Source organism: Trichechus manatus, unplaced genomic scaffold, assembly GCF_000243295.1.
Source record: "Trichechus manatus latirostris isolate Lorelei unplaced genomic scaffold, TriManLat1.0 scaffold00045, whole genome shotgun sequence".
Classification (NCBI taxonomy): domain Eukaryota; kingdom Metazoa; phylum Chordata; class Mammalia; order Sirenia; family Trichechidae; genus Trichechus; species Trichechus manatus.
In genome coordinates, this window is record NW_004443981.1 from 12426278 (window position 1) to 12450523 (window position 24246).

Consider the following 24246-nt stretch of genomic DNA (forward strand, 5'->3'; position numbering starts at 1 on the left):
CCCCGCCCTCTGCCTGACAGAATCCCCAGCCCCGCCCCTCTACCTCACAGAACCCCCAGCGCCGCCCCTCCTACCTCACAGAACCCCCAGCCCCGCCCCACCTACCTGAGCAAACTGCTGCCCGATGCAGGAGCGGGGCCCGAGGGAGAAGGGGAAGTAGGTGAACCGAGGCCTATGGAGAAAGAGGGGTCAGGAGGCAGGCAGCCAGGGCACCCCAGCGGCACACAGAGCTCTGGGGTTGGATGACAGTAATGACAAGCCCTTCCTTGTGGATTACCGGCTGTGTGCTAGGGGCTAGGGGCTTTGCAATCTCTAAAAACAACATAGGTCCCTGGATGGCACAAAGTTTGCACCTGCTTGACTGCTAACCTAAAGGTTGGCAATTCAAACCCACCTAGCGGTACCATGGAAGAAAAGGCCTGGCGATCTGCTTTTGTTTAAGATTACAACCAAGAAAACCCTACGGAGCAGTTCTACTTTGCACATGTGGGGTTGCCAGGAGTCGGAAGGGACTCGACAGCAACTAACAGCGACGTCAACAGCTGACTCTGCTAAGCTCAGGCTTTGCACTTCTCACTGTAGCCTCCTCTGGACCCTCCCAAAGGAGCTGTTATTATGCCTGTATCACCGATGAAGGGGAAACTGAGGCTCAGAGAGGTAGGGCGACTCCCCCAAGGTGGTTTGGCACTTACTCATTGGGTTGGTTTCATGCTCAGCTCTGGGCAGAGCCTGGATGTCCCGCTCTCCCCGCCCACCGCTTCACTACGTGATCACACTAACTCCCACAACCTCGAGACGGAGCCATTAGTATTCCCATTTCTCAGATGGGAACATCAAGGCTGGGAGAGGGAAAGTCCCTTGCCCATGTCACATAGTTCCCAGTATAAGGTGCTGGTTGTGAGCATGGGCTTTACAGCCAGACTGAGCTGGGTTCAATTTCACTTACTGGCTGTGTGTCCTTGGGCAACTGACCTAGCCTCTCTGAGCTGTGATGCCCCCTGGTAAAACCGGGTAAAATCACAGTCCCTTCACAGGGAGCTGGGGGGCCATGTGTGGTCAGTGGGCGCAGGCGGCTCAGATCAGAGGCAGCTGTGGCCGTCCTTCTCCCAGGCCTCCACCCGGGGACAGCTTGAGGAGGGTCTTACTTGGGTGCTCCGGGGCTGAAGCGATCGGGGTTGAAAGTCAGTGGATCCTCAAAGTACGTGTCCATCCGACCCATGATGTAGGTGCTGAACTGTCGGGCAAAGGGTCTGCTTGTCTCTGGTTCCAGCCTGGACTTGTCCCCTCACACTTCCCCCACCCACTGTGGCCACTGAGTCCCAATGGGGTGACTCAAAGCAAAGTGGCCACTCCCACTCCACCCGCCTCTCACAGCAGGAGTGGGATTCCACGGGCCCCTGAAAAGTCCGTAAGAGGAAGAAAAGGGTACCCAAAGTACCAACGCACCCACTGATGGCCACCACACTACATTATCCCTATTTTACAGATGAGGAAACTGAGACCCAGAGAAAGGCTCAGTGACTGCCTGAAGTCACCAGCAAGTAAGATGCAAATTCAGGTGAGGCCACCTTTCTTTAGATCCCTGAAAACTTGTTGTTATTCAAAGGCTTCTCTTCAACTCCAGGCTTGCTTCAGTGGGGGTGGGGGAGCAGCAGACCCCCATCAGCCTTTCACTTGCATGACGTGGTGGCCCCTGACTGATGCTCTGTACCCCGGCCTCCATGCATCTGGCCTTGGAGAAGCAATAGCTCTACCCCACTCCTGCATCATTAGGACCCTGGGTCCTGCCCTCTGCCCCTTCCACCCTTGGACAAATCCTCATCTGTGCCCACTCCACCTCTGGTTCTCTGTGCTGAGAATCCAGGGCAGCCAGGGCTGTAGGGAGAAAGGCTGGAGGGGGCTGAGCTCTGAGAAATGACTGGGAGCATTGAAGGGGTATTGAGGTCAACAAAGGGCACCTACAATGTGCCAGGGATTTTTGCCAGACATCCATTATTGTATTGATTCTTCTCAATAAACTGTGGCTTAGGTACTATCATCTCCCATCTTACAAGGATGAAACCAAGGTCCAGAGAGTCAAGGCATTGCCTGAGATGACCCAGAGAGCTGGGAGAAAGGCTGACATTGGAGCTTGGGTCTGCCCACGCAAAGCCCACGTAGCTCTTCAACCCCAGGTTGAAAGTCAGCCACAGGGATTTGCCCTGCCCTAACAAACAAATCTCTGTCCATTAAAGCCGCCCATTTGCAGTATTTCTGTTATAGCAGCACTAGGAACTAAGACGGAGTGGGTGAGGAACATGGTTAGTGGGCGTCTGAATTGACAGAGCCACTGTGGAAAACAATTTGGCATCAGTTTGTAAAGTCAAACATTCATATGTCCTACAGCTCAGTCATCCACTCCTGGTCACATGCCCAAGAGACATCTATAAAGAGAAGATTGATCATTAAGGCAGAGAGCTATTGATACAGGCGTAGAAAAAAGAAAAAGATCAACAGAATAGAAGAAAGAGCCACACAGATGAAACAGTGATAGATGTAGAGAAGACCTAGGGCTGGAAACTTGGTTATTTATATGTAAAAATAAAAATGGATCCCTACCTCACACCATACACAAAATCAGTTCCAGGTAGATTACAAGACAAAACTAAAGAATTGACTGTTAAAAAGTCAAGAACTTCAGATCATCAAAAACATCTTAACAAAAACATGTCCCCAGTCTGGAGAAGATAGTTGGAACACATATAATTGACAAAGGATTAATCAATGAATTTTTTATAAAGCTCCTACACAGCAGTAAGAAAAGACATACAACCTGATAGGCAGAAATGAACAAACACCTCCCAGAAGAGGAAAAGTACGTGCAGGGATGCTCAACCTCATCTGTAATAAAAAAAAAAACCCATTGCCATTGAGTCAATTCTGACTCATAGCGACCCTGTAGGACAGAGTAGAACTGCCCCATAGGGTTTCCAAGGAACGGCTGGGGGATTCAAACTGCCGACCTTTTGGTCAGCAGCCGAGCCCTTAACCACTGCGCCACCAGGGCTCCATTTGTAATCAGGAGAGTGCAAATCAAGACCAGAGGGATGAAAATGTTCTAAAATTCGCTGTGGGGAAGGTTGCACACATCTGTGAATATGCTAAAAAAAAATCTGGCTTGTACACTTTAAATGGGTGAATTGTTTGGTACATGAGTTCTAGCTCAATAAAGTTCTTTAAAAAAAAACCACTACAATGAGATACTTTTTTATACCTATTTGATTGGCAAAAATTAAGAAATTGGACCATACCAAGTATTGCAGAAGGAGCCTGGTAGCACAGTGGTTAAGTGCTCGGCTGCTAACCAAAAGGTTGGAGGTTCAAACCCACCAGCTGCTCTGAGGGAGAAAGATGTGGCAGTCTGCTTCCATAAAGATTACAGCCTTGGAAACCCTATGGGGCAGTTCTACTCTGTCCTATAGAGTCCCTATGAGTCGGAATTGGCTCAATGGCAACGGGTTAAGTGTTGGAGAGTATTATGGATTGAATTGTGTCCCCAAAAATATGTATTGTAAATCCCAATCTCTATGCCTGTGGTTATAATCCCATCTGGGAATGGGGTGTCTCCGTTATGTTAATGAGGCAGGATTAGTGTAGGGTGTCTCTTGAGTCAATCTCTTTTGAGATATAAAAAGAGATTAAACAAGCAGGCAAGAGAAGCAGAGATGGGGGAAGAGAGATGCCAAAACATATGAAGCTCACCCAGGAGCAGAAGCTCAAAGAAACAAGGACCTTCCTCCAGAGCCAGCAGAGAGAGAAAGCCTTCCCCTAGAGCTGGCACCGTAAATTCAGGCTTCTAGCCTCCTAACTGTGAGAAAATACATTTCTGTTTGTGAAAGCTGCCCACCTGTGGTATTTCTGTTATAGCAGCACTAGATAACTAAGACAGAGTGGATGAGGAGTGTGGTTAGTGGGCGTCTGAATTGACAGAGCCATTTTGGAAAACAATTTGGCATCAGTCGGTAAAGTCGAACATTCGTAATGTCCTACAGCCCAGCCATCCACTCCCGGGCACGTGTCCAAGAGACACTCGTGCACATGGGCACCATGACAAATGGACAGGAACTCACAGCAGCAGCAGTGAATAGACTAGAAACTTCTCAAATGCTGCAGAACAGATAAGCAAATGATGGTCTCTTCACACACCAGAGCACTACACAGCAGTGAAAATGGATGGGCTACAGTCGTAGGTAGAAACCTACACGGATCTTAGAAGTCATTATGCTGGGTCAAAAAGCGAGTTCCAGAACATATATTGTGTCAATACATGCACACTAAAACTAAACGGAAAAGGTGAGGGAACGGCCAGCACAAAATTCAGGACGGCGAGTGCTTCCGGGGAAGAAGGGAGCGGAAACATGTAACTGATTCTACTCTAGCTCTGCAGGCTGGGTCGGGGGTCTGGGGAGGCCGTTAGGAATGAATGCATAAACGCATGGGTAAGTAAACAGACAAAAAGACACAGTTTCAGAGTGGGGGGAGTGGGGAGTCAGCCACAGGGGAACGGGCTGTGGAATAGGCAGAGGAGAAGAAACCAGGACACATTTGGGTCAGATGTGAATCAGGGCACAGCCCGTGTCTGCCCTCGCCTGCTGTGTGATCTCAGGGAAGTGACCTAACCTCTCTGAGCCTCTGCCTCAGCCGTAAATGTGGCATCGTCTGCCCAGAATTACCCTCTGTGATCTTACACCAGGCAGTGTGGATTGATCAGGAGGAAAAGACCTCCCAAGATTATGGTGAGGCTCAAATGAGAAAGCGTGGGGCGGCCAGCAAGCCCTGTGAGGAGCCCCGAGCCACAGACTTCCCTGACCTCAGGCAGGGGGACCCCAAGCGGACACACACCAGGAGCGGAGTGTTGCCAGGAACTCTGACCCCGTCGATCAAGGTCTCCTCCTCCAGCCGGCGGAAGGTGCCCCAGGCCGGCGGGTACAGCCGCAGTGACTCTTTGAGGACCTGCAGAAGCCACACAGAGACATAATTAGAGAAGTCAGGGGATCCCTTAGGGGCAGCGGTGTGCCCAGACCCGTCTCTGCTCCCACTCACAGTGGGAGCCATGGGGGCTAGTGCAGAGCCACCTTGGGGCCTCGCCTTCCTATCCAACCCCCGGAGTGACAGATGGGGAAACCGAGGCCCAGAGGAGCAGGGCACTGTGCAAGCCACAGTGGCTGAGCTGGGACTAGAACCCAGGCCTCCCTCTGAACCAGGGTTCGCCATCCCACAGAACCACTGAAGAATGAGCAGCGCTTCCTGCTGGATTGAGCATGGCTCCTGCTCCCGGCTGGGCCTGGCCCCCCCGTGGGAAGCTTAAGGCTTCTGGAGCCCAGGCCCAGGTGGGAAATGCAGACACAGACGCGTTTACTAAGGGGCTGGGCTCCGAACTTGGATGATGGAGTGGCCTAGAAACAAACAGAAAAACTAAACCCATTGCCATCGAGTTGATTTAGACTCATAGCGACCCTATAGGACAAAGTAGAACTGCCCCATAGGGTTTCCCAGGAGTGCCTGGTGGATTCGAACTGCCCACATTTTGGTTAGCAGCCAAGCTCTTAACCACTATGCCACCTGGGGAGCCTTACAAATACTGCTGCCTGGGTCCCACCTCCCACGACTCTGATGTCATGGGTCTGGGGTGCAGCCTGGGTGTTGGGAATTTTTAAATCTCCTGAGTGGTCGTGCTATGCAGCAGAGGTCGAGGGCCATGGCCCTAAAGGATACAGGTAGGCAGCAGGCCCAGAAGCTTCTCTCCCGCATCCCACACCTGGGAGAGGTACTGCAGCCTCCCCAGGTCCTCACAGTCAAGGTGCCTCTTAGAACCCACGACCTCGTCCACCTCGGCCTGCAGCCTGTAGGGGAAGACAGAGAAGAGTTAGGCTCCAACCAGACTTTTCTCTACAAGAGTTTTAAGAGTGGGGGATGGGAGGAAGCACGGGCTCCTGTGAACAGACACTGCCCCACCCTGTTGTTAAAGATACCCAGCTCATATCGTGTCCAAAGCTAAGTGCTCCAGCCATTTGCAAGTATGTTCCAGAGGCCTTAAAACATTCACCCCTTGTGTCTACTTGGAATCTGCTGTAGGAAATAAATGCCACACATCGCAGAACAAGACCTGACCGGCAGCGGCCAGCAGCTGGAAAACGTCAGCATGGGCGGCACACGGACACGTGGCAAGTGAACTTGAGGACGTCCCTTGTTAGAGTGATATGCAGCATTACAAGTGGATGTGGTCGATCATTGTTGAAGTTGAGTGATGGGTGCATGGGGATTATACTATTCTTTCTACTCTGGTGTACGTTTGAAATTTTCCATAATAAAACATTAAAAAAAAAAGTGGATCTGGTTCTCCAAAGACAATATACAAATGGCCCAGTAAGTATCTGAAACGATATCTCAATATCACTTGTCATTAATGAAACACCAATCGAAACCACAATGAGCCACCACTTCACGCCCACGCAGACAGCTATGGAAAACACACAAAAAAATGACACGCATTAGTGGGAAGTAGAGAAACTCCTAGGAGGACTGTAAAACGGTGCAGCCGCTGCGGAAAACTGTCCGTGGGCCCTCAGAAAGTTAATCATAGCATTGCCGTATGACCCAGCAATTCCACTCCTAGTTACCTACCCAAAAGAACTCAAAGCAGGTGTTGAAACAAAACCTTGTACATGAATGTTTGCGGCAGCATTATTCACAATAGCTCAAAGGTAGAAACAACCCCGTGTCCGTCAGATGAATGGATAAACCGATGCGGTCTATACATAGCATGCAATATTATTCAGCCCTAAAAAGGAGTGACGTTTTAATATATGCCACAACATGGATGAACCTTGAAAACATGCTAAATAAAATGTCAGATCCAAAAGGACAAATACGGTTTGATCCCACTGACATGAAATCTCTTGTAGAGAGAAGGTTAAATGTCACCGGGGCTGGGGCGGGGACGGGGGGTTGTCGCTTATAGGTTCTGTTTAGGGAGGTGAAAAACGTTTGGAAATAGACAGTGGTGATAGTCGTATAGCATGGCGAGTGTCTTAACGCCACTGAATTGTGTACTTAAACACGGTTAAAATGGCACATCTTATGTCCTATGTATTTAATCACAAAATTGAAAAAAGTGGATTTGGCGAGCAGTAACGCGGCCGATGCTGTGATAATCAGAGCTGCTGGGCGGTCAGGTGGTAAGAAGCCCAGCAAAGACCTGTGCGCTGAGACAAAAGGGCGGAACAGAGATTCAGCCATGAATGGTGCATTACCTCTGGTGGCTGGGGCACCGTGAGTGGTTTTTAAAAATTATTATTATTTTAACTTTTCTGCCTTTTCCAAAAAATTTTTATAAAGAGCATATTACTATTGTATTAAAAGAAAAACCATGAACTATTTTATGCTCTCCAGGCTGTTTCTGCGGCTGCCCTTTCATGCTCGGATGACTCATAGGTGCCGTCAGGGCGTCTCCCGCCCCAGCGCTGCCGCCCCCCAGTCTGCTCCGCAGCCGCTGAGGACTGTTCTCCACAGTATTTAAGAAAACCAAGGGCCCCTTCAATGGCCTCTCCCCAGCACTCTCCTTTGCCTCTGCAGCCGAAGGCTCAAGCTCCCTCAGCTCTTTTCATGGAATTCTGCTGTCGGGCCTCGGTACCCTGCCCTCCTGGAGCTTCTGGTCTCATGGCTGTAATAGGCTTAAAGTAAACTGTCCCAAAAGAAAATATGAATACGCTGGGATGAGTTTAGGAGGTTACTTTAGGGGACAGAGAAGGCTTCTCTGGAGGAAGAAGAGGAGGGGGTGGTGTTCTCCAGGAGGGGAGCAGGAAGGAGAGCGTTTCAGAAGTGGCAACAGCATGTGCAAAGGCCCTGGGGTGAAGAGAAGCAGGAACATTTGAAGGGGCTCAGCCACAGGACAGCAGGAGGTGGCCTCTGGGACCATGACATCAGACAAACCCCTCTGCCAACCTCAAAGTCACTCAGTGTAGGCCCCGTACCTTGCCACAATCTCCGGCTGGCGCGACAGCTCCATCACCGTGAACGCCAGGTGGTTGGCGGAGGTCTCGTGACCTGTGGGAGAGGAGGACAGAGACATCTCCACATGGAGGACAGGGGTCAGGGCCGAAAGTGACCAGAGCTCCCATCATTTCTGCAAAGCCCCGAGCCCCTGGGCACCACCGAAGCTACCAACCAGCAATGAAGAAGGTGACGAAATTGTCCAGCAGAATCTCGTCATCCTGGGCGTCCTCTTCAGCTGAAAGACAAAGAAGAGGCTCAGTCCCCAGGCAACAGATGTCTGCGACACTCATATCCCCGACTCCCTTTCCCCACAGCTCAAAAAAGGACCAACGTCTTTCCCCTTTTAAACCAGACAAGAGACAGCCGGAGTCAGCTGGGGTCAGGACCCTGACAGGAATCCTCTCCTACCCGCCTCAGAGGCAGCCGGCGCACCTTTGAGAATCTGTGTGAGGATGTCCGCGGGGACGTCCTCGCCCCTCTTCAGGGCCTCCCGGCGGCACTGGACCCAGTCCTTGCCAACCTGGCGCAGAAAGCGGATGCTCTCCCGGATCTCGCGCAGCTGCTTCCGCCTCCCTGGTAAAAACTAAACAGGGGTTCCGGCACAGATGGCAGACTGAACACACACATCTCCTCTCCCCTCCCAGCCCCAATTCCAAAATGACTTTAGAAATCCATGGCAGTACTGGCAAGCTGGGAGGCTGGAAGCATGAGAGAAAGCTCTAGAAGAGATGAAGTAGCCAGGGAGACTAAATCAAGATGGCGGCCTAAGCCCAAGCATTGACTTCCCCTTCCCATACCAAATCCCTAGAAATGATGGAAAGATGCCTTAAACATCTCCATGCAGTAATGGAAAAGAAGGGAGTGCTGAAGGATAAGGGCAGTTAGAATTTCATCAGAGGAAATCACAGGCAGACTGAAGTGGAATCAGCTACCAAAGTGAATGAGATGGCACGAGGGGACTGCAAAGCTCAGAGGCTGAAGTCCCAGGAAACAGGAGGGGAACTTGGGCATCATCACTCTGGGTACCACCTTCCCCCTTTCTTCCTTCTTTATGCCTAGAACAAAGAGGTGGTATCTGGAGCTGCAGCACCCACTGTATGACAGTGAAGTGATATGCTAAGGACAGTGGAACAGAAAGACAGAAAAATCCAGGAACATCGGACATTGTGGTGCCATCCCAGATTGCCTGCTTTGAGGATCATTTTACAGGACAGAAAGATTAACTCCTAATTTACTTATTAAGCCACTTTCATTTTGAGCCTCTGCTTTAGGAGATGAATGCAAATCCTAACTGATTCAGAGGGTGAAGTAAATTACTTCAGATACTCCAGAACTTAAAACCCATTCTGAGAAAAATACTGAAGGAGGTGCTCCAGCAAATGAGGAGAACACAGACTGCAGTGGCTGGTCACTAGAGGCAGGGCTGAGGCAGTACCTTTGCCAGGGTGTTGCGGGATGCGGAGATGCCCTCCAACATCACTCTCACTGCCCGGGGCAGAGGCTTCTGGGCATCCAGCAGCATGCTGGTCTCCATCCCAAAAGCTGCCTGGGGGAGAGAGATGAGCCAGCTTATACCTGGGGGATGGGAGGCCAGCAGGTCCAGAGCAGAGCCTGGCACAAGGCAGCTGGAGACCCATACCTTGGGCTAAGGGTTTAGGAGCATCATCTTATCAACTATTACAATGACCCATGATGATTACAACCCCAAGGGATTTTGTGAGAATTAAGAGCACGTAGTAGCTACTCAATAAGCCTTGGTTTCTTTCCCCTGAAATGCAACCTTCCTTGGGTGCCCATTCTACACCCAACTGCACCATGAATTGTTTGAATAACAACGATAATAAGGATGCTTCACTCACTGTCCCCACACCTCAGCTTCCTGACCTGCCTTTATGTTGGGTTTTGGATTATCTGGGCTACTTCTGAGTTGGCCATGGCGGATAACAAAGCCATACCCATTTGGGGGGCCAACCTGAGATCGAGTCCTGCTTCTGCCACTGACTAGCTACAGGCCAGACCCTGCGCTTCTTGGTGTCCATATTTGGAAAATGAGGTCATAGCCCTGATCTCAAGGAGATAAAATATGCGAAGCCCCCAGCACAGAGAAAGGGGTGCTGGTATGTGGAGGAGCAGGAGGAAGGGAGGACAGCAAGGAAGAGCGAAAGAAGAGCCCTGGGCCCTATGGGGTATCCCACCCCCCTGCCCAGCCATCCACCGTCACCTTGGCCAGGATGTCCATGGCGGTGCAGGTCAGCATGTCCTGCATGGACACTGGGGTCTGCCCGTCCGCCTTGGCTTCCAGAATCTCCACCAGTTGCTCGGCCTTCTCATTGAATGTTTCCATCAAGCTAACCAAGGAGCTGGGGGACAACAGAGGTGTCAGCGGGCACCGGGATCAGCCCTGTCCTGTGGGTTGCCTGCCACCCTCCTCCTCTGCAGAGAGGACGTTGTATCCCTTGTACAGAGTAAAGACGGGTGCTCAGCCCACAGGTTAGGGTTGTGGTGACCCAGCTAAGCCCAGGTTTGCACATTTCTTCTCCACTCAGGACAGACAGACATCCCCTTTGCCCTTGTCTTCACGGTTCTACAGGGCCTCTGTCTGCAAATGCAGCCCCTCAACCCTGACCTCCAGGGGACATGGCAGTGTAGACACTCCAGACGACCATGGGAAGGAAGGGAGGAAAGGTCTCTGGGGCCTCCTAGGAGAAGGAGGGTGCCTCAGTGCCCCTCCTACCTCTGCTGGCACTGCCCACTCTCCTTACCTGCCCTGCCCCAGACCTCTACGGGTTTCTGCATTTCACTCCCTCTCCTTGAGCAATCTCAGTGCCCACCCTCCATGGAAATGAGGCCTCAGACACCCTCTGCAGCACAGAGCTCCCAACCCACAGCACCCCTGCCCCTAGACAGCAACCCCAGGATGTCTCCTAGGCACAGAGTTTATTTAGAAAGAGGTATGGAAGCATGCACTCCAAACTCATGAAAATGGTAGCCCCAAGGGAGGAGGGGACTGAGAGAGACTATAACTTTGTACATTACATATTCCAGATTGTCTGAATTTTTACTAAGAGAGTACGCTGCTTTTGTAACTGAAAGTAATTTTTAATGTTAATCGTCTGGGTAAAGGGGATATGGTGTTTTTCATCTTTTCTTACTCTTGCAACTCTGTAAATTTGAAATTATTTCCAAATAAAAAGTTTTTTAAACATTGAAAAGAAAAAAGTGGGAGAGGAGGAGGGATACAGGGTAATTTTTTTCTAATTAGGAAAGAAAGCCAGCCCTGGTCTGGCTCTGGGGCTCTGACTGGGCCCAGCATCCTTGGCCACTGCTCAGTGCCTGCCCACACCTGCTGCACATCTCTTCTTGTGGTTCAGGGCTGCCGGAAAGCACCTGTGATCCGGTGACCCCCTCTCCACCCTAAGATGCTCTGAAGCAATCTGCAACTCTTAGGACAGAGCTGAGACCCTCACCTAAGCTGCGGTGGGTTCGTCCCTTGCCGACTGGTATCTGCAACGTTGTCTTCCTGTCACCACTGCCTCTCAGCTCCTCCAAAGCATCCTGCTCCTTTCCATCTCGGGGCCACTGCACACCTGCCCCCTCCGCCAGGACCACCCTTCCCTCCCACCCTCCATCCTCCTGTGTCCTTGTTAACCATCGCGACCCTTGCCCACTCTGCAGAGGGACTCTCGGATACCACTTCTCTGGGGACATGTCTCCTGAACCCCAGGGAGGCCCAATATATGCTTCCCATAGCACCCTGGACTTTTTCTTCATACCACTTACATGGTTTGTGGTTATATATCTATTTGCAAGATTATATGGAGCTGTTGTTTTTTTAAATAACATTCAAGTTGACTATCTGGATTGCATGTGGCTAGTTATTATACAAATAGCACACTGGGTCTGCAATGGCTCTAAATGGTAACATTTCTTCATAAGAGACTGAATCTCTTATGGTTTGTTGGGCTGGAGTGTCAGCTGGACATTGAAATCTCAACCTTCTTGTCTTTTACAGAAAGAATCAGGACCACGGTCTTTAGGTAAAAGTAATATCTAGAAAAGTAAATCCAATCCATTGCTGTTGAGTCAATTCTGACTCATAGCGACCCTATAGGACACAGGAGAACTGCTTCATAGGGTTTCCAAGGAGCAGCTGGTGGATTCGAACTACCAGCCTTTTGGTTAGCAGCTGATCTTTTAACCACTGTGCCACCAGGGCTCCATCTAGAAACGTAGAAACTGGCAATTTACTCTCACAATTTTATTACAAATATATAGTGATATTCTGTGTGGGTAATGGCAGAGCTGAAACATACCCACAGTCCCTACCTTTTCTTCACTAGTGAATTAGGACCACCCAGGCTCAGTAACGCTTTCATCTATACTTACAAGCATCTTCCAAAGCTTCTTCTCTACTATTTTGTAAATTTTACACTTATGACAAAATAGTCATCTCTAAGATAAGTACTGGACCAAGAAGCAACATCATGATAAAGGGAGAAAAGATTGCAGTTGTTAAGGACTTCATTTTACTTGGATCCACAATCAACACCCGTGGAAGCAGCAGTCAAGGAATCAAAGGACACATTACATTGGGCGAATCTGCTGCAAAAGACCTCTTTAAAGTATTAGAAAGCAAAGACGTCACTTTAAGAACTAAGATCCGCCTGACCCAAGCCATGGTGTTTTCAAACGCCTCATAGGCATGCGAAAGCTGGGTGATGAATAAGGAAGATGGAAGAAGATTGATGTCTTTGAATTATGGTGTTGGCGAAGAATACTGAATATCCCATGGACTGCCAGAAGAACGAACAAATCTGTCTTGGAAGAAGTATAGCCAGAATGCTCCTTAGAAGCACAGATGATGAGACTGTATCTCACACACTTTGGACATGTTGTCAAGAGGGACTAGTTCCTGGAGAAGGACATCATGCTTGGTAAGGTAGAGGGTCAGCGAAAAAGAGGAAGACTCTCAACAAGATGGATTAACACAGTGGCTGCAACAATGGGCTCAAGCATAACAATGATCGTGAGGATGGCGCAGGACCGGGCAGTGTTTTGTTCTGTGGTACACAGTGTCACTGTGAGTCAGAACTGACTCGATGGCATCTAACAACAACAACAAAAAAGATGACTACCTTGTTGTGACACTGAAAAGTAACAGTGTATGCGAAGGACATAACAAGCTCTGAAGTGTTGTGCTGACTCAAGGTTCAAGCCCTCGGAGAGGGCTCACCAAGACAGTGCCCCTGGTGCTCATGTCACAACCACTATGGGTGGTTACCCGGTTAGAATCTATGCCCTCTGCTAACCTCAAAGCTTCCTGAGAGCAGGGACTACAGCAGCTTGGATGACCTTCGTAGCCCTGGCTCTTGGTACTACAAATATTAAATAAATGCCTCTCTTTAGTCTATTCCTTCCCGTTCTCACTTCTGGCAACTTTCCAGGAAGACCAGGATTGTTACACTTCATTAATTCACTCATGCACTCATTCACTCTATAGGTAATCCTGGAGGGTGTCTGGGGTGCCTGGCACTGTGCCGGGTGCAGGGGTCCAGGGACAGGGCACATCTTCTGCCTTTAGGGACCCATGGCCTAATGGGGGAGGCAGATGTGAATGACAGTGGCTGCAGTGGATGTAAGAGGAGCATGTTGGAAGCACAGATTCAGCCTCAAGGATCAGGGAACACTTCCCTGAAGCAGAGATATCTGAGCTGGGTATGAAAGGAGGGCCAGGAATTCCCCAGAGGGGCACATCGAGGCAGAGGGAATGGCGTAAAAAAGGTAGAGATTCCAGAAAGTGCTTAGTGGGTCAAGAAAGATGGGAGAGTGGAGGCAGAGGCTGGGGGACTAAGAGGCAGATTTGGGGTGGGTGGGGTCTGATCTTTGTCTTTAGATAATAGGGAGCCATTGAAGGTTTCAGAGCAGGGAAGTAATGTGGTCAGATCTGAGTTTTAGCAAGATCTCTCCAGGGCAGTGAGAAGGATGCATTGGAGGAGGAAGACAGGAGGCAGGGGGCAGTGAGGGGGCAGCAGCGAAAGTTGAGGCAAGGAGAGTTGTACTGTCCGCCCACAGGTGACATCTGAAATGGTAACTCCACAATGGAGACACCTGGCAGACAGCACCTTAGTCAAGTGATCAAAGTGAGCATCTCCAGAAATAGAACAAATAAGCATCATGCGCCTCCTGATATGATGCACTGAGAAGAACACAACATCACTTCTGTGACATTTCCACCAGAAACTCAAAGACTAGCTCAAATGGAAGGACAGTCTATGCAAATAGCCTGTAATCTTCCAAAGGGTTCAGCTCGTGAAAGTCAAGGAAAGCCTGAGAACTGTTCTAGAATGAGGGAGACAAAAGAGACACGGCAACTAAGTGTCACACTTGATCCTGGATTGGATCCTGGACTAGGAAAATAATAAACCCCATTGCCTTTGAGTCGATTCCGACTCATAGTGACCCTATCGGACAGAGCAGAACTGCCCCAGAGGGTTACCAAGGCTTAATCTTCATGGAAGCTGACTGCCATATCTTTCTCCCGAGGAGCCACTGGTGGGTTCGAACCTTCTACGTTTCGGTTAGCAGCTAAGCACGTTAACCACTGTGCCACCAGAGCTTCAAGGAAAATAATAGCTATAAAAAGATATAATAAATAACTAGACGCAAATGCCAAGATTTGAATATGTACTGGGGATTAGGTAACAGTACAGGATCAGTGTTACATTTCCTGATTCTGATAACTGAGCTGTGGCTGTGTAAGAATGCCCCTGGCCTCAGGAAATGCGCACAGAAATATTTCAGGGCGAGAGGGCACAGGGTCTCCTACGAACTATCAAGTGATTAAAAAATATGCACTATATATTAAAAAAAAATGTACAAACACGTGCAGAGAGGATAAATATATCCATCTGTACATGTAGAGAGAGAATAAACAATACAGCAAATGGGGAAATTGTAAACCATAATCAAATCTGGTTAAAAGATGCACAGGAGTCCCTTACAGTATTAAGATTCTTATCTATAAATTTGAAATTATAGCAAAATAAAATACTACCTTCCTCAAAACTTGAAACATAGAGTTATCATATGACCCAGCAACTCTAATCCTAAGTCTCTACCTAAGAAAAATGGAAACATAGTTTCACGTGAAAACTCATACTTGAATGTTCATAGCAGCATGATTCCTAACAGCCGAACGTCCACCAGCTGGTGAATGGATAAACAAAACGTGGTCTAGCCATACGAGAGAATATTACCGAGCCACAAAAAGGCATGAAGTGCTGATACACGCTACAATGTGGATAAACCTTGCAAAAATCAGGCTCAGTAAAAGAATGTAGTAACAAAAGGCCGCGTATTGTATGATTCCATGGACGTGACATGTCCAGAATAGACAAGCCAGACAGAAAGCTAATCAGTAGCTGCCAAGGGAGGGAGTGGGGGCTGGGGAGTGACTCTTAGCAGGTGCAGAGCTTCTTTCTAGGGTGATGAAAATGTTCTCAAATTAATTGTGAGGAGGGTTGCGCGACTAAATACACTACAAACTACCAAACTTTACAAACTGTGTGGTGTGTGACTCGTATCTCAAGAAGGCTGTTAAAATAATAACAAAGAAAATGTTATAAAAAATGAAATCAGAAGTCCAGAGGAGGAGATGGGCCTGAGTGGGAGGAGCCCTTGGAGGCAGGGACCCCACGCCCTCTGGGCTTCACCGACACTTGGCCCTGGATGTTTGCGAGCCGCGCGGGGGTCTCTGTCAGCCTCATGTCCCTCTGGGACGACTGTCTGCCCTTGCTCCCCTCTCTCCTTTGGGCCTGGTGAAGCCCCCTGAGGTGAAGACTCCCCGCTCCAGGCCCTCCTACACGGCAGCCCACGGCACCACCTGTGGCCAGCCCAGCCCTCTCTCCCCCGTCTCCGGCCACACTCACCTCCGGCTGAAGGCCAGATCCATGACCCGGCGCTGTTTGTGCCAACGCTCGTAATCACACTCTGACACCAGGCCCTGGCCGAAGAGTCTGCAGGGACAGGACACTTGATGCAGGAAGCCAGGCGGGGTGGGGGGTAACTGCTATAGGGCACGGGGTCCCCTTTTGGGGTGATGAAAATGTTCTGGAATTAGACAGTGGCAAGGGCTGTCTAACATTGTAAATCTACTGAATGCCACAGAATGGTCCGCTTGGAGATGGTGAGAATGGTGAATTTCATGTGATGTAAATATACCATAATAATGGGGGCAAGAACACACAGGGTGACTGTGCGCCTCAGCGTCCCCGCCCCCCACCTCCATCCAGAGGGGAGGGTGGAGGAGGAAGGTGATGAAGAGAAAAGCACAGGCCATCACTTATGAGGCTCCTGTGATGGCCTCGGGCCTCACGCTGCACCCCACATTCTTGGCCACATGAGCCTTCTGCTCTCACCGTCCTCCCCCCAGGCCTCCCACCCGGCGCCTTACCTCTCACCAAACACAGTCTGGATCGCGCGGTACATCTTGAAGTCCTTGTTGTACTTGGTTGACATCAGGAACCTCTAAACACCCACCCCCCAACGAAAACCAACATGAGCTGGTGCGCCCGGGAGACTCAGCAGTTTTCACGCCCCAGATAATCACCATCTGCTGAGCACCGCCTATGGTGTGAACACATCACACACGGGATCCCACTTCGTCCTCAGCCACCGGCGAGGAAGTCCTGCCTTCCAGTAACACCACTGCAGGTTTCAGATGGGAAAGCGAGGCACAGAGGGCTGAAGTGGGGTTTCCCATTCCAAAGCCCACACCCGGGACCCCACACCATACTGCCTTACAAAGCAGTGAGAACAGGGAATTGGGGGTGAGGGGTGGGGAGAAGCCCCGAGGAAGGACTTCTGGAACATAGGAGAGACACTTGGCATGGGTTCAGTGTCCTGAGTGCCAACCCAGACTCGGAGATCAAGGAAGGCTTCCTGGAGGGAGGGTCAATTTGCCATCCTGAAAGCTGAATGCTAGCAATACTACCAATGGCTAACAGCTTCTGAGGCAGGATAGCTCCATGGCTAGTAGCTTGGGCTGTGGAGCCAGCTCGAATAGAATCCAGGCTCAGAATCCTTGCTCTGTCACTGGTAAATACATAGCCTCGGGCGAGTTACTCTCCTCCCGTGCCCCTCAGTTTCCTCATCTTACAAGATGGGGATAAGAAGAGTAAATCAGTTCTCCCGGAAAGGTGCTGAGAACTGTGCCTGGCACATAGCAGGTGCTCAATAAAGAGCGTTCTCATTAGGTCTCATTTAATGCCCAGTCAACCCTAACATGTGGGTGCGATTTTAGAATGGCCCAAGACCACAGACAGGCTAAATGGTGGAGGTGGAAACTGAATCCAGGCAATGCGGTGTGCTGGAGATAGGAGAGGAGGCTGTGACCCAGGCAGGGGGAAGCAGGGCAAAAGGGCGGACATAGTGATCCCATGGTACACTCAGGCAGAGGTGTGAGGAGTGGGGGGTCAACAGGGCAGGCAGGAAGGCCGTGAGCCCAGACCCCAGGGGTCTGTCCTGTGGGATGCTGAACTTTATCCTGTGGGCGCTGGGAAACAGTAAGGTGATGCTTCTGCTGTATATTAACCCAGCGGCTGCTGACTTCTGTCAGTGTAGCTCCCAGGGGTCTAATACCAGTTTTTCAGCTGAAAGGAAACCCTACAAGTGGCTGACTTTGGGTCAGGAGCCACATTCCAGGGACCGTCCCCAAACACTGTCATCTGTAAACCATGTTGTGTCACTCCCCGCACCTCCAAGTCTTGGTTTCCTCTTGTGCAAAAAAGAACATGACAGTCAGTAACCGCCTCCCAGGCCCCTCTCATAGGTCCCTGAGCACTGCAGTGCCAGCAGCAACCCTTCCTGAACTGAACTGAAGAGCCCCACCACGTGGCAGAGCAGCCTCAGCAAGGCTCTACCAGGTGTCCTAACGGCTGAGTGTCTCCATGGTCAGGTGTCCGTCTGGTCGAGTGTTCCCACGGACAGGTGTCCCCCATCATTGGCTGTCCCCTATGGTCAGGTGTCCTCCATGATCAGATATCCTCCATGGTTAGGTGTCCCCATGGTCAGGTGTCCTCCATGGTCAGATATCCTCCATGGTTAGGTGTCCCCATGGTCAGATGTCCCCCATGGTCAGATATCCTCCACAGTTAGGTGTCCGCATGGTCAGGTGTCCTCCACGGACAGGTGTCCCCCAGGGTCAGATATCCTCCATGGTTAGGTGTGCCCATGGTCAGGTGTCCCCCATGGTCAGATATCCTCCATGGTAAGGTGTCCCCATGGTCAGGTGTCCTCCACAGACAGGTGTCCCCCAGGGTCAGATATCCTCCATGGTTAGGTGTCCCCATGGTCAGGTGTCCTCCACAGACAGGTGTCCCCCAGGGTCAGATATCCTTCGTGGTTAGGTGTGCCCATGGTCGGGTGTCCTCCATGGTCAGGTGTCCTCCACAGATGGATGTCCCCCATGGTCAGGTATCCCCATGGCCAGGTATCCCCACAGCCAGGTGTCCCCATGGCTGGGTATCTCCATGACGAAGTGTCCCCACGGCCAGGTGTCCTCCACGGACAGGTGTCCCACAGCCGGCTGTCCCCGCAACTGGGGATCCCCATGGCCGGGTGTCCCCCATGGCCAGGTGTCCCCCACGGACGGGTATCTCCAACGCCAGGCATCCCCCAAGCCGGGAGTCCCAGGGATGGGGGAGTGAAGGATGTGCAGAGAACACCCATCACCTTGCTGCTTTCTCTGGCTTCCCACACTGACAGCACACTCTACCCGTGGGGGAGTAACTGCTAGGGACTTGCCCACCCACCATAAACAGCCAGAAATCTGGACAGGATGTACAAAATGTCTGTTTTTTGACATTGGACAATAGGCGGTGCAGAACTGTCAATCCTGAGATCAGGGGGAAGAATGTGAGCTTACGATTACCCCAGCTTTCTACCTGAAGGTAGTTTTAGGACCATGGCACTACAGGAGAACCCCCAATACAGCCCAGCAGCCATGCTGAACTGATGAGACAGAGATCAGAGTCCAGGGAGGTCAAAGGAGTCTAGAATATGCAGGGCAGAGTTCCAGAGAGGAGGGGACTATGCAGAGAAAGAGCTTCAGAAATCTGCATAGGGGTCCCCTTGAGTCTTTAGATGAATACCAATCCATGCCCCTGTAGGGTGAAACTCCACAAGACAGGGCAAAAATAACTTTCTGGAAAAGGAGAATTACTTGGTAACTATAAGCTGAACAATTCTCCAAGTTTACACATGGCCAAGAGCTGTTCAAGTTCCCAACAGCCAGCGTAGATAGACCTCACACACAGGGCTTTCACTAGAGGCCTTAGAAGCGTTATTCCTTGGTACAAACAAAAACAAACCGGTTGCCATCAAGTCAGTTCTGACTCATGGCAACCCCATGTGTTGCAGAGTAGAACCACTCTTCATAAGGTTTTCATGGCTGTGATTGCCAGGCCTTTCTTCTGAGGTGCCTCTGGGTGGGTTCAAACCACCAGCCTTTTGGTTAGTAGTTAAGTGGTTAATCGTCTGTGCCATCCAGGGACTATTACTCCTTAGTAAACCAAAAAAAAAAAACCAAACCTGTTGCCGTTGAGTCCATTCCCTATACTACTCTTAGTGACCCTATACTACTCCTTAGTAGTGGAGCTAAATTAGCTCTGTAATAAAGTCTACTCTAGAATTGCCCTAAAAAAGCCTTAAAACAAGACTTGAAAGGATCAACCTGATCTGCAAGTAACTTTAGTACCCACTGTAATAAGTCCAATATCCCTTAAAGAAACAAAACAAAAATCATCTATCACTCAACAATGTAAAATTCATAATGTCCTGCATCCAATAAAAAAACCTCTAGGCATGCCAAAAACCAGGAAAATTTGAGCATAACCAGACCCAGAAATAATAAAGATGATGGAATTAACAGACAAGAACTCTAGAATATCTGTTATAAATATGCTCGAGGATTTAAAGAAAAATATGAACATAAACATGCATGTCCAAGAAGTTCAAAGAATCTCAAACAGATTCAACACAAAGAAAATGACACCAAGGCAGGTCTTAATCAAATTGCTGAAAAACAGTGATAAAGAGGAAATCTGAAAAGTAAACAGGGAAAAACAACCCAATGTGTATAGAGGAGAAAAGATAAGAATGAAGGCAGACTTTTCATCAGAAGCATGCAAGCCAGAAACTGAAGAAGCAATATCTTTCAAGCGTTGAAAGAAAAATCTAAAAATCAACCTGAACTTACGTACCAAATAAAAATACTTTTAAAAAAATGAATGTGCAATAAAGACTTATCCAGACAAACAAAAGCTGAGAGAATTCGCTGCGAGGACAAACGCACTGTAAGAAATATTAAAGGAAGTTCTTCAGGGAGAATGAAAATGATACCAGATGGAATCTAGGAATTACACACACATACAATGAAAACTATGGATAACATTGCGAAGAATGGGAATTCCAGAACACTTAATTGCGCCCATGAGGAACCTGTACATAGACCAAGAGGCAGTTGTTTGGACAGAACAAGGGGATACAGCATGGCTTAAAGTCAGGAAAGGTGTGCATCAGAGTTGTATCCTTTCACCATACCTATTCAATCTGTATGCCAAGCAAATAATCCGAAAAGCTGGACTGTATGAAGAAGAACGGGGCATCAGGATTGGAGGAAGACTCATTAACAACCTGCTTTATGCAGATGACACAACCTTGCCTGCTGAAAGTGAAGAGGACTTAAGCACTTACTGATGAAGATCAAAGACCACAGCCTTCAGTATGGATTACACCTCAATTTAAAGAAAACAAAAATCCTCACAACTGGACCAGCGAGCAACATCATGACAAACGGAGAAAACATTGATGTTGTCAAGGATTTCATTTTACTTGGATCCACAATCAATGCCCATGGGAAGCAGCAGTCAAGAAATCAAACAATGTGTTGCACTGGGCAAAACTGCTGCAAAAGACCCCTTTAAAGTGTTGAAAAGCAAAGATGTCACCTTGAAGACTAAGGTGCGCCTGACTCAAGCCATGGTATTTTCATTCGCATCATACGCATGCAAAAGCTGGACAATGAATAAGGAAGACAGAAGAAGAATTGACGCCTTTGAATTGTGGTGTTGGCGAAGAATATTGAATATACCATGGACTGCCAAAAGAACGAACAAATCTGTCTTGGTAGAAGTACAACCAGAATGCTCCTTAGAAGCAAGGATGGCGAGACCATGTCTTACATACTTTGGACATGTTGTCAGCAGGGATCAGTCCCTGGAGAAAGACATCATGCTTAGTAAGGTAGAGGGTCAGCGAAAAAGAGGAAGACCCTCAATGAGATGAATTGACACAGTGGCTGTAACAATGGGCTCAAGCATAACAATGATTGTGAGCATGGCACAGGACCAGGCAGTGTTTTGTTCTGTAGTACATAGGGTCGCCATGAGTCAGAACTGACTCGAAGGCACCTAACAACAAAAACATCAATGAAAAATGCCAGAAATAGTAAACATATGAATAAATATAAAAGCCATTTTCAATCTATTTTAATTCATGTAAAAGGTAATTGACTATTTAAAGCAAAAATAATATATTGTGGGAGTGTGTAACAGAAGTAAAAGTAAAATGTGTAGGAACAATAGCACAAGGGACAGGAAGGCAGAAAGGGAAGTATAGTGTTGTAAGGATTTTGTATTATACATAAACTGAAATAATACTGAAGATAGACTGATATAGTTGAGAGAGAGAGAGCACGAATAAACTACTAATGGAGATAAAATGGAAAAACAAAAAACAGTCAGTCCGAAGAAGGTAAGAAAGAAGGAAAAGGGAACAAAGACCAGATGGAACAATAAGAAAACAGATAGCAGAATGATAAATTTAAACCAAACCATATCAGTAATTACATTAAATGTAAATGATCTAAGCACTCCAATTAAAAGACAGAGATTGTCAGACTGGATAAAACAGCAATACTCAACTATATGCTATCTGTAAGAAGCCCACTTTAAATATAAAAACATAAGTAGGTTAAAAGTAAAAGGATATACCATCCGAACACTAAGAATAAGAACGCTGGAGGGCCTATGTTAATACTAGGTAAAATATACTTCAGAGCAAGGAATATTACCAGGGATACAGAGGAGTATTTTATAAAGATAAAGAGGTCAATTCATTAAGAAGACTTAACAATCCTAAATGTGTATACACAGAGCTTCAAAACGCACGAAGTGAAAATTGACAAAACTGAAAGGGGAAACAGACAATTACACAGTTATGGTTGGAGAGTTCAATATTCCTCTCCCAGCAACTGATAGAACAAGCAGACAGAAAATCAGTAAGGATTTAGAAGGCTTGAATAACATCATCAACCAACTTGACCTAAGTTACATCTCTAAGACATTCTATTCAACAATTGCAGAATACATATTCCCTTTAAGTGCTCATAAATATTCACTAAGATAGGCCACATGCTGGGCTATAGAACAAGTTTTTATCAATTTAAAACGTTTGAAATCACAAAGAATATATTCCCTGACCTTAACAGAATTAAATTAGAAATTACTTACAGATAGATATATGGAAAATCCCATAATATTTAGAAACTGAAAAATACACCTTTTAAATAATTCTTGATTCAAAGAGGAAATCGTAAAAGAAATTGGAATATATTTTGAACTGAATGAAAATTAAAGCACAACATATCAAAATTTGTGTGGAATACAGTTGAAACAGTGCCTGGAGGGAATGTATGTAGCTTTAAATGCTTCTATTAGAAAATGAAAAAGGTTAAAATCAATACCCTAAATTCTCACCTTAGGAAATTAAAAGAAGAACAAACTAAGCCCAAAGTGAATAGAAGGAAAGAAATAATGAAGAACAGAAATTAATAAAATATAAAACAATAGAGAAAATTAGTAAAACAAAAAAAAACTAGGTCTTCAAAAATATGAATAAAATTAATAAACTTCTTGCTAGCCTGATCAAGAAAACAAGAGAAAACTCAAATTACTATTCCCACAAATGAAAGAGGGGACATAATTACAGATTCTACAAACATTAAAAAGACAATAAGGAAATATTATATGAACAACTTTATGCTAATAATTTCAACAATTTAGATGAAATGGACAAATTCCCTGAAAGATACGAATTACCAAAATTAAAAAAAAGAAAATCTGATTGGCCTTCAATCAATCAAATAAATTGAATGTCTAATTAAAAACAACAACGACTTCCTTCAAAGAAAACTGCAAGCCCAGATGGCCTCACTGGCGAATTCTATCAAACATTTAAGGAAGAAATAATAGCAATCCCATACAGACTCTTTCAGAAAATAGAGGAGGAAGGAATACTTCCCAACTCATCTTTTGAGGCCAGTATTAACCTGATAATGAAACCAGACAACGAAAAACAGAGACAAGAAAAGAATAAATATAGGAACAAAAATCCTTAACCAAATATTAGCAAATTGAATCCAGCAATTTATAAGAAGGAGAGTACATCCTGATGAGAATGCGGGGTTGATGCAACCTTTGTATATCAACCAACGTCACTCACCATTGTAACATGTACCTTTACGCTTCCTTTCTTCATTGAGCATCACGAAAGCCCTTCTGCATGCCTCGGTAGCATGCTTTAAAAAATCTTAAATTGTCTTTATGTTTAAAATTAGTCTTTGTTTTAAGGTGATTTTTTGCATTCTTATAGAGACACCATGGTTGTGCAACTTGTCCCCTGATCTGGACCCTAAGTTGCACTGCATCCCTCTTGGTGCCACCACGACCACCCTCCACGCAGAGAACGCTGAGCGCCCACAGGGAAATTAACAGCACCTTCATTTATTGGGCTATTGCTGTGTGCCGGGCACTGGGCTAGATGGCTCACATACCTTATTTTGGGTCCATTCTAACAGCCACCCTGTAAGGGAAGCATCATCCCTATTTTACGGAAGAGGAAACTGAAGTTCAAAGCGGTGAAGTAAGGTGTCCAAGGTTCCACAGTCAGTTGGTGGCAGAGCTAGATTTGAGCCCAGTTCTGTCAACTCCAAATGATCTGACAACCATACTTAGTACCTGCATGGTAGACACCGTCCTGCACACTCTATACCAATTAATACCACTCACCTCCTGAGAGGCAGTGCAGTTTAGTGGGTAAGAGCATAGCCCTTAGAGCCAAGTGGCCTGGGTTCAAATCCCATTTGCCCTCTTT

The 24246-nt window shown here is 47.7% G+C and overlaps 1 protein-coding gene across 2 annotated transcripts in view; it reads right to left on the reverse strand.

Moving 5' to 3' along the window:
* Positions 1–24246, reverse strand: part of LOC101353740 (cholesterol 24-hydroxylase) — a 39574-nt gene that overhangs the window by 1120 nt on the left and 14208 nt on the right. For both annotated transcript variants that reach the window (XM_004376730.1, XM_012555651.1), the window contains 11 exons: positions 16487–16560; positions 15963–16049; positions 10256–10394; positions 9470–9580; positions 8467–8617; positions 8207–8269; positions 8013–8085; positions 5798–5882; positions 4882–4992; positions 1146–1234; positions 106–172 (listed from right to left, as the gene is read on the reverse strand). In XM_004376730.1, coding sequence (XP_004376787.1) covers positions 106–172; positions 1146–1234; positions 4882–4992; positions 5798–5882; positions 8013–8085; positions 8207–8269; positions 8467–8617; positions 9470–9580; positions 10256–10394; positions 15963–16049; positions 16487–16560 — 1050 coding nt within the window. The remainder of the gene's footprint in view (positions 1–105; positions 173–1145; positions 1235–4881; positions 4993–5797; positions 5883–8012; positions 8086–8206; positions 8270–8466; positions 8618–9469; positions 9581–10255; positions 10395–15962; positions 16050–16486; positions 16561–24246) is intronic.